At 44.1% G+C, this 14,814-nt stretch overlaps 2 protein-coding genes across 4 annotated transcripts; one reads left to right on the top strand and one right to left on the bottom strand.

The window, feature by feature from the left end:
* The first annotated feature begins 2,827 nt into the window (after nt 1–2,827).
* On the top strand, nt 2,828–5,111 carry LOC123165192 (40S ribosomal protein S24-1). The gene is made up of 4 exons (XM_044582822.1): nt 2,828–3,109; nt 3,196–3,366; nt 4,631–4,717; nt 4,823–5,111. The coding sequence occupies exons 1-4, from the start codon at nt 2,984–2,986 to the stop codon at nt 4,850–4,852; spliced, it is 414 nt and encodes a 137-aa protein (XP_044438757.1). The 5' UTR covers nt 2,828–2,983; the 3' UTR covers nt 4,853–5,111.
* Nucleotides 5,112–6,868: 1,757 nt separating this feature from the next.
* On the bottom strand, nt 6,869–14,353 carry LOC123169298 (tRNA A64-2'-O-ribosylphosphate transferase). 3 transcript variants are annotated; one of them, XM_044587137.1, is made up of 7 exons: nt 13,959–14,353; nt 13,422–13,585; nt 12,250–12,964; nt 12,034–12,137; nt 11,852–11,960; nt 7,709–7,768; nt 6,869–7,469 (listed from the first exon to the last, which is right to left on the bottom strand). In XM_044587137.1, exons 1-7 carry the CDS (start codon nt 14,272–14,274, stop codon nt 7,300–7,302), a joined length of 1,638 nt encoding a protein of 545 aa, XP_044443072.1. In that variant the 5' UTR covers nt 14,275–14,353; the 3' UTR covers nt 6,869–7,299. The 3 variants fall into 3 exon arrangements, with proteins under 3 accessions (XP_044443072.1, XP_044443073.1, XP_044443074.1); XM_044587138.1 differs by having other exon boundaries at nt 12,034–12,131; XM_044587139.1 differs by having other exon boundaries at nt 12,250–12,960; nt 13,445–13,585.
* Nucleotides 14,354–14,814: the final 461 nt, after the last annotated feature.

The following is a 14,814-nucleotide window of genomic DNA, read 5'->3' as shown; positions in this document are numbered from 1 at the left end:
GTGGGCCCCAACTGTCACAACGGTCAACGTCAATGGTCAAAACAAACAAAGTTGACTTTGCTGCCATGTAAGCCCTGATGGGTGGGTCCTGCCTGTCATAAACGCGCTTTAAATCATCTAAACTGGCCATTATCTGAAAGTGGTAGTTTTTAGTCACAGGATTCCAATTTTTTGGTAGTTTTCCGCCACTTTTAAAAAAGTGGTAGTTCTCTGGGATGGAAGCCTCAATTGTGGTAGTTTTTTGTCAAAAACTCCTCCGTTCTTAGATGTGTTTTTGAGTTTTGTTAGGGTTTGTGTTCTGCTCAGGAAGGCGAGACGGCAGTGACTCTCTGAAGATGGAATAAAGTTCTTCCCGCCTAGCCTCTATTTCGGTGGTGCATCTAGTATCGTCGGGAATGTGGAGGTATGTCTCCAGCGGATCTGCCTTTGGTGGATTTGTTCGGATCTGTTCGTTGTTCGTGTACGTTCTTGTGTCTTCTTTCAATCAATGCCACTCTTCATTAGTGGCGGTTAGTGTTCTAGTGTGCTGGTCCTACGGGGCCTTAGCACGACGACTTTTCGAGTGTCTACTACAATAAATTTTGCCCCTGGTGAGGGGGGTGATGACGAGGGGCCTTCGGCTCGCTTCAGTTCTTGTAGTCGTCACTAGGTGGTCTATGAATTTGGATATAATTTTTATTATTTCTGGTGTTCGTTGTACTGTCACGATTGAAAATGAATAGATTGAATATTGTCCTAAAAAAGAAAAGATGATCGTTTAGAGAAAAAATATGAAGACGTTATTTTATTTGAAATAGATGAAGATAAGATAGTACATGCAAAAAAACGTACAACATCTTGGCTGCTTTTGTCTCGGGAAAGACCCGGTTTGTTTCTTTGACTTCGTCCTCGAGACGCTGAAGAACTAGCTGAAAAGAAAGACATCAAGGGTAACCACCTGAGATCATGCACAAGTCCAAATCACCCCAAACAAGCTTCAGTCAGCCCATCAAAATCCCCTTTGTAACGGCGGGACAAATGCTTCACCTATCGGCTAACGCCATTGGCCAGAAGTATGCCTCCTACCTTTAAGACTGGGTACACCGCTATTGCTCTGACACTGAAGATAATGATCTAAATTGAAGAAAGTTGCAATAGAAGACACCTGCACCACAAAAACACATGAATTTCGGTCAATCGGGCAACATGAACATACCCTCTATACACCTCAACGCAAAAGGCGACGAGGCTAGGACGGGAACGGAGCAGAGGACACATGGCAAACTCATGTCGCGCATAGAGCCAAACTCTCCCGCCACCCGTCGTCTGAGTGGCAGTCCTAGTTGAGGGGACAGACAACAACACCAACAAAGAAGATAAACACATCACTCTTTCTTGTACCCATGAGCATAGGGGCTCTAGGAACCCCCTCAACCTGTCCTCCCTTAGTTGATTCTATAGTATGGCGATCCCACACCCTATCCTTTCATATGCACATAAAAAGGATATGAGTGTAGGTAAAAAATAAAAAACATGATTGACTTTCAGCACCGTCCTCGACATGTCGAAGAACTAGCTGGAAACAAAACATCAAGTCTAACTACCTGTAATCATACACAAGTCCAAATCACCTAGAGCCTTCAATCACTGCAATAGGAACCCTCTTGCAATGGCGGGGCAAGTGCTTCATCTGTCGTCGATGCTCCGACACTTTATAGAAAAACGTGTTAACAAAACTATTTTGTGTTCTATATGTCAATTTTTTCCATAAACCTGATTAAACTTAAAGAAATTTTGAACATCGCTTGTGATCCAAGGCATCCATACAATAGGGTTTTCCCTGCGTGGTGCATTCCGACCCTTATTGGTTGGAGAGCTTCATTTTTAGGCGTTTTCCTTATTTTTGTAAGGGCTTATGTCTTGCTTAGGAAGACGAGACAACAACAACTCCCTAGAGATGAAATAAGGTTCCACTTGCCTAGACCCTGTCCCGACAAGGCGGGTGGAGGTTTGTCTCTGTTAGATGTCACGGGATTTGGTTGGCCTTTTTATTTACTGGAGCCGCTTGGTTTCAATATTCGTTCGTTTGTGATCGTGTGTTTAGAGGTTGGGGCCTTCCAATTTAATCTACACTTCTCTTTCTTGGTGACACTTCCTGTTCTTGTTTGCTGGTCCTTGGGGGCCTTAGCAGGACGACCTTTCGACTGTCAACTTCAACAAGGTTTCCCCGACTCCGATGAGGGGGCGATGACGGTGGTGCGCCTTTGTCTCGCTTCAGTGATTGTAGTGGCCGTTAGGTGGTCTACGAACCTGTATGAATTTTTACTCCTAGTGTTCTTTGTACTTGCCCTGACAGTTCACGACTAGATCGGAAGTTCTTCTGCCAAAAAATCCTAAAATTTTTGACTTAAGAAATATCTAGAACTTCAATTAATTTGAAACTAAGGGTGTGTTTTTCATTATTTTTTTGTAAGAGAGTAACTTTTTTTCAGTCCAATTAACTTCCTTCTTTTCTTTTCCCACAATAATTTTTTTTCATTTCTTTCTGTTAGGACGTTGTTTATAGGGTTTTAGGGCGTTGCTATGTACTCCCTCCATCCAATAACTATAAGACCTGGTGTCAAAAACACTCTCATATTATGGGAGGGAGTAGTAGGAGTTATTTTTTTTTCTTTTCTTTTGAGAAACCTGTGTAGGAATTACCTGGGCCTTTACATTAGCAGGAAAAAAAAAGGTCACCTGGGCCTTTACAGTGGAAGAAGCGGATTCCTTGATTCGTGAGATAGTGAAGGCCCAGCACGCACGAAGAACGAAACTAGGCTCCGGAGAGCCCAACTCGGCCCACACACGAGCGATTAGCTCTCTAGGGTTTCACAAGATATATACATGCTCAGGCGCATAGCCCTCCCCTCTTCCCTACCTCCGCTTTCCTCCCTCTCGCGCCGCCGCCGCCGCTGCCGCCACCTCCGCAGGCAGCCCACCGCGAAGCGAGGTCGAATCAGCCATGGCAGACGCCAAGGCCACGACGGCGGTCACCCTCCGCACCCGCAAGTTCATGACCAACCGCCTGCTCGCCCGTAAGCAGTTCGTGCTCGAGGTCATCCACCCGGGCCGCGCCAACGTCTCCAAGGTTGGAGATCTCGCCCCCTTCCTCTCGTTCCTTAGCTCCGTTGCATTTCGTCGGCTATTCTGAAGCGTTCGTGTGCTTGTGCTCAGGCGGAGCTGAAGGAGAGGCTCGCCAAGGTGTACGAGGTGAAGGACCCCAACTGCATCTTCGTCTTCAAGTTCCGCACCCACTTCGGAGGCGGCAAGTCCTCCGGATTCGGTCTCATCTACGACAACCTCGAGTCCGCCAAGAAGTTCGAGCCCAAGTACCGCCTCATCAGGGTATGGATCGGTTCTTCTTCACATGGAGCTTCGTTGCGTTGTCTCGTCTAGATTTGCTCTAGTATTTGTTTGCGCTGTGCTCACCCATGGGTCGAGATGTAGTAATTTGTGTTGATCTAACGATGGTTTCTTAGTGTCGCTGAATTTTTGTGCTGCTCACTTAGGTAGCGCTCGATTCGAGTTAGATAATTAGGGTTGCTTTCATTTTATGCTTCGGAAGTAACATGATTAGCTTAAGTTATTGTTTGCTAGGTTAAGCGAGTCAGCAGTAGAAAATTGGAATTTAGAACAACTAATTCTTGAGGACCAGCTAAGTCAACCTTTTTGGTTGGTCGTTTCAATCCTAGTTTGCAGGGTTAATGCTTTGGTCAGGTTTAGTCTACCCAGCCTTTGTTCCAAAAAAAGGGTTTGGCCCCCAAACCCACCTCATACCTTGAATCAAATGGGCTATTGGTTTAGAATGGCACTATGATTGTGATATCATCGGTTGTGAAGTTGTTTGCATACTTTTTCTGAACAAAAGGTTTATAAGGTAGATGCATTAACATGCCTGTCAGTCTTGTTGGTGAATTGAGAGATGAACTGGACCTTACATACATTGTTTAACCAAAGGTTTGTCTGTGGACATTCCTCTTTGTGGTTATCATGATGGGGCTTCAGATGAGCTTACTCTGTAACTGAACAAGTTAGTTGATTTTCTTGTTAGCATTTAGTCTTCTGAATTTTTAGTGCTAATCCCCAAATGTATTGATAGATAACACTTGTTAGAGATAGTTCAAGCAACCTGTATTAATACGAGGTCTAACTAATCATGTTGTGAATATGAATAGGGAATGTTTGTATAGGTCTTTCCTTTTAAGTGTGGTAGTGTGGTACCATTTTGCTAATGTGTGCTAGGTTCTCCCATCTTCTGTGTCATTGTTACACTAATTTATAGTCCAGTACAATTGGACTTTCAGTATAGCTTGTTGTCATTCCTATTTCTTTTTATTTGTTGTGCTTGTTGTCCAGCTTACTCTCTGTTACTTTGCCCACTCTTTCACAATGAGAGATTTTGCTTAGATAAATTTTCATGCTATAGAGTGGTTACTTTCATGCATGTTTTGTGATGTTCAGTACACAAGCATGGCGTCGAACATGCATCTTTCCATAGTAGGTACAACATGGCACTGAATTGCATAGATTGGCTATTTCCATGTGAAATCGTATGGTTGCAATTCCTCTCATGTGTCTGGAGTTGCTAATATCTTTGCATTCTTGTCAGAATGGCCTTGCTACCAAGGTAGAGAAGTCACGCAAGCAGATCAAGGAAAGGAAGAACAGGACAAAGAAGATCCGTGGTGTGAAGAAGGTCAGTTTTAACACAGCAAATTTCACATTTAGGTCTAGTTGCGCTTGAATATGCTCTGTTTGTTGATCTTGTGACCGAATCAATTTTCTCTGCGTCCTTTTGCAGACCAAGGCCGGAGATGCCAAGAAGAAATAAGAACATTTCTGTCTTCATCTTTTCACTATCAGCCTTTGCTTGGTTTAGGACGGTATCCCTGTGGCAATGTTGCTGAGTGCTTAATTATGACTAGAAAAGACTATGCCATTTGTGTCATCTCCCGCTATGTTAAGAGGCATTTTGTAGTATCTTATGCTAAGATTTTGAAGAACTTGGTCAGACTATCTCATATACACCTGTTGTCGTTGTTCTTGGTTTCGGCCATTAATCAGTCAAAATTCATTGTGTGCTTTATTTACCCCTTGAATGTTTCTATGTTGAAGTGGATCAGAAAAGAAAATCTGCGCTAGTACAGTTAACAACTAACAACGTAATGATTTCTTACTAGCGATTTCAAGTTCCCGTTATGGGGCTCTGGAGCAACTCTAGCAGATCTTGCTTTTCTTTCATAAGGCAGAATTACAATTACAAGAAAAATATCGAACATTGAGCTTAGCATGAACACCTTGACCGGGCAAGTCAAAAGACAGGTACTCCCTCAGTAAACTAATATAATAGCGTTTAGAATCTTAAAGTAGTGATCTTAGTTTACAGAGGAAGTAAACAATGCTCTCGACAAAACAGAGAGTAGTGATCCAAGTGCTCTTATTTCTTTACGGAGGGAGCACAAATTAAAAAGTAAAAGAACCTACCCTGAGCTGAGAAACAATGCTGCGTCTCGACTGTGGACACCTCTGAAAACCAACTCGCTATAGTTCTAGCTTACAATCTTGCCTGTATATTAAAAACGAAAAAACTAACAGAAGCACGACTAAACAACTAAGCTCCAAGGGTGAGGCAGCTAAGGAAAAGAGGCCCCGTGAGCCTGCAATCTCCCAGGTTATGCCAGCCCTCTTGCCATGCTTGGAGCTGCTTCGTTAAACACACTAATATTTCATTAAACTTTTTGAACTACATTGAAGATATTTGACTTAATTAATATTTCATTAAGCTTTTTGAACTACATTGAAAATATTTGATTTAACCAAGTGATAATATCAACTTTCTGCATTTTACTCCAAATCATGTAGTGTTTATCCTTCCAAATATTTGCTTTGAGAAGTTTTCCACGTCGCGTATCGTTGGCAATGGCAAAACATACATAATGTATTCATGACCCCAGTGAGGATGCTACTAGTTAAGTGTGTTCGTGATATAAATCTAAGTGGTTCGTTACCTCCTCATAATATTTGTACTTCTCTGATCATCGCCTCTAGACTTGTACCATCCGCCAACCCTTATTGCTTAATAGATCATTTTGGAATGGGATATACATCCCATGTACCGGATCAACCGAAGACTCTAGGCTTCCATCAAGCCACTACTACATTTCGTTTACATTAAACCTAAATGAATACATAAAATAAAACCTTCATGAAACGAGCGATTTTTACTTTCATGTTTTCTTTGAGAACCCCTTGAACGCCTAATCAAAGGGTTCTAAAAAATTCGGAGCAGAGTAACCAAGCCCAACTAATCACCCTATCAGTTCTGATAAGCCAAGCCCGCCTTGCTAAATTACCTGTAAAATCTCCTTTGACAAATGATCCTTTACTACCTAGACATCATGTATTGACTCATCTTATGACCACGGCTGCACCATTATCATCATTCATCAATGTATTCAAGGTTTCTATCTAATATTGTAAGTTTTTCACATTTCAGATTTATGTATCAATTTGTATGTACCTATACAACTATAAACCCGATCACGATCCAGTGCAACATCATCACATCATCAACGTGTTAAATTGCTCAATTCGTCACAAGCCTTTGAACAAGGTATTGCTTAGGACACACTTCCTCCGAGCTTTCTTTCACACTAGTACACACGCACCCGCTGTTCCTAAATACGAAGTAATAAGACATGTTCACAGTTTCTTACATTTGTGGATAAATGGAGCATTAGATTCAAGACGAGCACTTCACATTTTGATATGCTAGGTCCAGTTTCCCAACAATATACCTTTTTTTTAGAGGTTCCCAACTATATACTGTAAAAACAGCAGTACAGGCTCAAAGAACAAATAAAATGAATGTCTGTGGGATTAGGAGTTGGTACAAATAATGTTACATCGTCAAGATAAACCGACCCAAAACTGTGTCTCCATCATTACAAGCTCTCTCACAAGTATAAAAGTCAGTGCTCTCGCAACACAAAAATACTATAGAAGTCAGTTCAAAAAAGCTACTACTTGGGTATTTGGCTGTTGCCAGTACATAATAACTGGTTTTCATTCAAATGAAGAAATGTTGATCAGTTTGGGGTCCATCTGGACGGTGTTGCTTGAGCTATTCCAAGGACAACTAGTGATCATTAATTCTTCAGACACTAGAAGATCATTGGAGAATGAAGAACACACAAGAATCAACTGCAAGCCCAAACCTGACTATTCTGTGGCAACTGATGAGAGCGAATGCCTCATCGGATGCATTTTTTCACAGAACTAACAGGGCAGCTGTTCCTTTTCGTTGCATAGAAAACCATAGACCTGCCTCAAGTTTCCCCTAGATGGCCGCGCATTAACGGCGTATTTGCAAATGAACACCAGCCTCTTCCTCATCTCCAACTTGGTGACGTCTCTTCTCATAAAAGATTCGCCGCAGTCGAAGCACCCTTGAGATAAATACATAGTTCAAGATGAATAGACATGACTTATTTGAAGTATATATAGTTCTACAGAGCACCTACCTAGTATTAAAAAAAATTGATTGCATTATGGTCATCCATGGTTAGAAATGAGCGCAGAAAAATAAATTTGTATGTCATGCAGCTATGCAGACAAATAAGAACGGGTTCCCTATTTACTCTTGAAATCAATAATTATATATAATTGCATTCAGGATCATGCTTACCAGTGTCACTGAATAACCGTGTGATTATTGCCAAGGCTACACAAATGCTTATATCTTCTCCTGAAAGGGCAGGTAAAAAAAAAAAGAGTTAAGCTAACAGGCGTAGACAAACTTTTTGCTACATAACATTATTTGAACAAATATTGATCAAACAAAGCCCACCCTAACATATTACCAAAAATGACTTATGGTCATCACACGACACTTGGTGATGCGGCATTTACTTGCCATCATGAGAGTCTAAAGTTTAACTCATTTGGGCCACATCATGCATGGTCTGTAGCGTGGCCAATGAACATTGGCGTGACACCATTTAGCAGCCGGCAAAGGGAGCCACTCTAGTGCACTTGCTCCACCGACATAACCAACAACAACAACAACAACAACAACAAAGCCTTTAGTCCCAAACAAGTTAGGGTAGGCTAGAGGTGAAACCCATAAGATCTCGCAACCAACTCATGGCTCTGGCACATGGATAGCAAGCTTCCACGCACCCCTGTCCATAGCTAGCTCTTTGGTGATACTCCAATCCTTCAGGTCTCTCTTAACGGACTCCTCCCATGTCAAATTCGGTCTACCCCGCCCTCTCTTGACATTCTCCGCACGCTTTAGCCGTCCGCTATGCACTGGAGCTTATGGAGGCCTGCGCTGAATATGCCCAAACCAACTCTTGTAGGCCTTCTCCATTCAATGAACACCATATGCAGGTCCTTCTTTTGCTCCCTGTATCTCTCCATAAGTTGTCGTACCAAGAAAATGGCTTCCATGGTCGACCTCCCAGGCATTAAACCAAACTGATTTTTGGTCACGCTTGTCATTCTTCTTAAGCGGTGCTCAATGACTCCCAGAGCTTCATTGTGCTCATCAGCTTAATTCCACGATAATTAGTACAACTTTGAACATCCCCCTAGTTCTTGAAGATTGGTACTAATATACCCCTCCTCCATTCTTCTGGCATCTTGTTTGCCCGAAAAATGAGGTTGAAAAGCTTGGTTAGCCATACTATCGCTATCTCCCCGAGACCTTTCCGCACCTCAATGGGGATACAATCAGGGCCCATCGCCTTGCCTCCTTTCATCCTTTTTAAAGCCTCCTTGACCTCAGACTCCTGGATTCGCTGCACAAAACGCATGCTGGTCTCATCAAAGGAGTCGTCCAGTTCAATGGTAGAACTCTCATTCTCCCCATTGAACAGCTTGTCGAAGTACTCCCGGCATCTATGCTTAATCTCCTCGTCCTTCACCAAGAGTTGGCATGCTCCGTCCTTGATGCATTTGACTTGGCCAATGTCCCTCGTCTTCCTCTCTCGGATCTTGGCCATCTTATAGATGTCCCTTTCGCCTTCCTTCGTGCCTAACCGTTGGTAGAGGTCCTCATATGCCCGACCCCTTGCTTCACCAACAGCTCGCTTTGCAGCCTTCTTCGCCATCTTGTACTTCTCTATGTTGTCTGCACTCCTATCCAGGTATAGGCGTCTGAAGCAATCTTTCTTCTCTTTAATCGCCTTCTGGACATCATCATTCCACCACCAGGTATCCTTATCTTCGCTTCTCCTTCCCCTGGACACTCCAAACTCCTCCGAGGCCACCTTACGAATGCAAGTCGCCATCTTCATCCACACATTGTCCGCATCCCCTCCTTCCTCCCAAGGGCCCCCCTAAATGACCCTCTCCTTGAACGCCTGAGCTACCTCCCCCTTGAGCTTCCACCACTTCGTTCTAGCGACTTTGGCACGCTTATCCCGCTGGACACGAATCCGAAAGCGGAAGTCAGCAACCACCAGCTTATGCTGGTGTACAACACTCTCTCCAGGTATCACCTTACAGTCTAGGCACGCACGCCTATCTTCTCTTCTCGAGAGGATGAAATCAATCTGGCTAGAGTGTTGGCCACTACTAAAAGTCACCAGATGTGATTCTCTCTTTCTAAAGAGGGTGTTAGCTACAATCATGTTGTAGGCTAGAGCAAAGCTTAAGACATCTTCTTCTTGATTCCTGATGCCATAGCCAAAGCCCCCATGCGCCCCTTCAAAACCTGTGTTAGATGTACCCACATGGCCATTGAGGTCTCCTCCTATGAAGAGCTTCTCACCAATCGGTACACTCCTAACCATGTCTTCCAGGCCTTCCCAGAACTCCCTCTTGGTGTTCTCATTGTGGCCTACTTGCGGGGCATACGCGCTGATAACATTGAGAACCAAGTCCTCAACTACCAGCTTGACCAGGATAATCTGGTCCCCACGTCTCTTGACGTCTACCACTCCATACTTGAGGCTCTTGTTGATCAAGATGCCTACGCCATTTCTGTTTGCAGCCGTCCCCGTGTACCACGGCTTGAAGCCGGTATCCTCCACCTCCTTCGCCTTCTGTCCTCTCCATTTGGTTTCTTGGACGCAAAGGATATCAACACCTCTCCTCACCGCTGCATCAACTAGCTCCCGAAGCTTCCCTGTCAGAGACCCTACGTTCCAGCTACCTAAGCGAATCCTCCTAGGCTCGGCTAGCTTCCTTACCCTTCGCACTCGTTGAGTCAAATGCGTAGACCCTTGCTCATTTTCCACTACATCCGGGCGCCGATGAAGCGCGCCACTAAGGATGCGACGACCCGATCCTCGCTCACTTGCCACCGTATCCAGATCAAGATACGGCGCGCCACCTGGGGGGTGACGGCCCGGCCCTTGCTCATTTTCCACCACACCCGGGTTCCGATGTGGCGCGTCGCTGAGAGGGTTACGCCCCAACGAAAATCTTTTGGGTTTCATCTCCATAAGAGTGGCTAAGTTTTTACGTTGGCTCGCCAAGCCTATCACAACCCTCCTCCTTTACCCGGGCTTGGAACCGGCTATGTTGAGACAACATAGGCGGAGTTCTCCACCGACATAACCAAAAAGGATTATTTATTTTTTTATAAAAAATGGGGGTGGGGAGTGTATTTTGCATCCCTAAACTGTCTGACCACCCTAAACTCTAAAACCGGTTAAATATAAACCTCATCTCTGAAAATAAGGTAGAGCACCAGTTTTGACTATTTCAAAGCGGTTTTAGATGACATGCTGCCCGCCGTATGCCACAGTACCTCCATATCATCCAAAAAAAGCTTGCAAATATAAGAGTCAGGTCTTTTATAAGTTTACAACAACAACAACAACAACAACAAAGCCTTTAGTCCCAAACAAGTTGGGGTAGGCTAGAGGTGAAACCCATAAGATCTCGCAACCAACTCATGGCTCTGGCACATGGATAGCAAGCTTCCACGCACCCCTGTCCATAGCTAGCTCTTTGGTGATACTCCAATCCTTCAGGTCTCTCTTAACGGACTCCTCCCATGTCAAATTCGGTCTACCCCGCCCTCTCTTGACATTCTCCGCACGCTTTAGCCGTCCGCTATGCACTGGAGCTTCTGGAGGCCTGCGCTGAATATGCCCAAACCATCTCAGACGATGTTGGACAAGTTTCTCTTCAATCGGTGCTACCCCAACTCTATCTCGTATATCATCATTCCGGACCCGATCCTTCCTCGTGTGGCCACACATCCATCTCAACATACGCATCTCCGCCACACCTAACTGTTGAACATGTCGCCTTTTAGTCGGCCAACACTCGGCGCCATACAACATTGCGGGTCGAACCGCCGTCCTGTAGAACTTGCCTTTTAGCTTTTGTGGCACTCTCTTGTCACAGAGAATGCCAGAAGCTTGGCGCCACTTCATCCATCAGGTCTTTTATAAGTTTATTTTAAAAAAACAAGCCCCAAAACTAAAATTAAAATTCTCCTGATTTTCAAGTTCAAAATAATAAAAAAATAAAATTATTATTATGACCAAATGTTTTCAATCTAGAAAAGTTTGGGACTAAAATTTGCACTCAACTCACGCGATGATGTAGAGGTCGTGTGGCAGAAAAATAGGTAGTAAGACGTCTAAGGGTTGTGTGCACTCAAGCTTTAGCGGTTTGTCTGGTTTTAGACTTTAGCGGTGCTGTGTGCACTCCTGCTTTAAAAGTTTGGATGCTGGTATTTGAAAAAAGATAGTTCTAAAGGGGTTATTTATAATAATAACGTGTTCACAAATGGTACAGGTTTCTACACGGTAAAAGGAAAGTGCATGTAATATTTTCTTTTGGTAGGTGAACTTTGTCAACTCACCATTTTGACAACATAGCAGCATTTTTCTCCTTGCGATCAGATTTTTCTTTGCAAAGCTAACTGCTTTAGGAAGATTGTTCAACAAAGAAAATCGCTCATCCTTGGAACCCTGCAAAACGGAAATATATAAGTTGATGTCTGAATAAAGAGGAAATGCAAAGGGTTAAAACAATATCACTAACCACAATAGGTAGCTCAAGGTAAGAATCTTCTGATGAACTAGGAGGCAATCTTGATGTGCTGTCACAGTTCAATATGCAATCCATATCAGCCAAGCCATCTGCAACTACATAAAGGGACATTAGAAACACTATCATTAAGGTTCTTTGCCATGTCAACTAATTTTTATTTCCTAATGAACAATACTATTAAAGATGGTGCACAGTTAATCAGTATACCTTGCATGGTAGATCCTACTGCAAGGTTTGATGTCCCAATCCAGAAGACTACATGACCACCATTGGAATATTGTGTATTTGCTGGAGCAATAGTAGAAGGGTTTGAGTTCATAGGTTGTGCGATAATTGTATGATCTCCCGTGTAGGGTTCGAGTCCATGCCTTGAGCACTTTACATGCTTAACTATAACTTGTGGAGAATGTTCACCCCTCTGTGCACGGTAAACCCTATCCTTTTCAACAATATCGGCAACTAATTGATTACAAAGATCTGGTCCACCATCAAGTAGATCGTACGAATGCTTCCAAAATAATGTAGGAGTTAGACCACGTGCCCAACTCTCTTCATCATCTCCTGCACCAGGAATATAGCGCCAACTGAATTCTGACGCCGTCCTTTGCGTAGCCACTGCACCAGATGCAGATGCTGAAACTAATATGATGGGAGTGAAGTCCCATAACTGATGATCTGGTACTTCATTCAACCATATACGTGTATTTTGTGATATCCACAGTGGACGGAGTGGTTTTTGCAAACCTAATGCAAGAGAATGAATGTCTGCACCACAAGATTCGAATAGGTCCGCCCATTCTTCAATATGCCCCTCTATTGCATTTTTCTCAGTTTCCAGAACCCATACAGGAAGATGAACTGAGCTATCCCAGTTTGATGAACCAGAGTACTCTTCAGCATCCCCGTTTGGTACAACAGCTGACTAACAGACAGAATTATGGAACATTGTGAGAACAAGTGAACACATAATTATATTCTTCTTGCGAAAAGAACAATCCGCAATATGGAAACAAAGGCTGAAATAACAGAAACGGAAGATAATACTGTGACTAAACTACAATTTACAGTTGTGAGTTGTGATTTCATCCCAAATAGAATGTGATAGTGAAGTGGACGCCTTGTTAAATCATGAAATTAGCACTGCTGCTCTTATTTTGCCATGTAGTTTTCTAGAGTAATAAACTAATAATAGCTTCCTCGTAGACATTAACTTAATATAAGGATTATGCTAAAACAGGCATACTGAAACATATACCGTACAAATTTCAAATATAGCAATGGCAATTGGCAAAGCATTGGGGAAGAGAAAATGTGCACAAGTGGAAATTGGCAAGATATGCATGCATATTCTAATAAATCGAAGCAATCCATGTACCAACCGTTTCAGAATTCAATCCGCTACCTTGGTTGATAGCCCGCAGTCGATGCCTCTGAATGGCTCGATTGAGAACGCAGCACCAGATGGGTATGGTCTTTGCCATGCTATCAGGAAATCGTTTCCCTTTCCTTGTTGAATCAACTATTATGCACCCTCCTCTTTCCCCTGCTCAAAGGGTACCAACAAAACAAATTAAGCTCAACTTAAGCTAAATCCTCAAAAGTTCAGGCATGTTGCACTCTCTACTCCATTGTCGCCAAAAACACATTCAGTAATAATAGCCATGTATAGGCAACCGTCAGCATAAGAGTTCAAATGATGAGCATATCTGCACTCATATTCACACTTTTGGCAGTGGATATTTGAATCAACCCCAAGCAAACGAAACTGAATTATGAGTGATTCAGAGAAGCAATTTTCCTGTGAAAATCCTACTTCCAGATATAAACCACCGTGCCGGATGGGAACGCCAAACGGGATACCTACTATACTTGCTACAAGTTGTGCAACGAAAGGAGGGAGCGAGATGCATATATACCGGCGAGGAGGGCGAGGTGGAGATTGAGGCGGGCGGTGGAGAAGCCCCAGTTGCCGGCGTGGCCGTCGGTGGACTTGAAGTAGCAGGTGGCGGCGAGGGAGCGCGGCTGCGCGTACCAGAGGCCGCAGCGGAGGTTGGCGACCAGCGGCAGCGCCGGCCAGAGCGCCGCGATCTCGGCCACGAAGGCCGCGTCGTCCGCCACGCTCCGCAGCGCGTTGTACAGGGTGCTCTCCCGCCGCTTGATGCGCCTCGCCGCCTTGTAGATGCTCAGCGTCCCCTCCTCGGCCGCGTGCTCTGACCCCGCCGCCGCCGCCATGGGGAGAGGGCTCTGGCTCCGGAGCAGAGTGGCGGCTCGGACTCGGAGGTACCGGTTTGGTCTGTGTCAGGCACACGTCGCCGCCTCTTTGCCCATTTTGTTACTGCGGATTTCGTCAGCAGCGTACCACCGTCAGATATAGTACAGCGTGAGCTAATCAAACAGTGTAAGGTATAGGCAGTCCGAAGTAAACAGAAAATCGTGATAACTTACTATAATTTTCTAAGGAAAACCCAGTACAAGTTTTATTGATAATTTGGATAGCTTTCTTACAATAATATAGAACCATGTATGTCTTCTTGTACTTAACGAAAACGCAAGTTTCAGTTCACAATATTGTGGGTTTCAAAGTTCGCACGGGTGTCATGCATTCCTCATAGGCCTCATAGCGAGCGTTTAATTCCGAATAATTGCGCTATGGCGACGACCTCCTCTTGCACGGAGATGTTAAAGAAAGTGGCAGGCAGCCACGGCTTGCCGCCGTCGGGATCTGGCCAACACCGGCTCCTAGCGTTGGATCCGTCAGTGCCGGATCTCGCC

This window comes from Triticum aestivum, chromosome 7D (genome assembly GCF_018294505.1).
Source record: "Triticum aestivum cultivar Chinese Spring chromosome 7D, IWGSC CS RefSeq v2.1, whole genome shotgun sequence".
NCBI lineage: Eukaryota > Viridiplantae > Streptophyta > Magnoliopsida > Poales > Poaceae > Triticum > Triticum aestivum.
The sequence above is the reverse complement of the archived record's forward strand: the minus strand, read 5'-3'. Positions and strand labels throughout refer to the sequence as shown.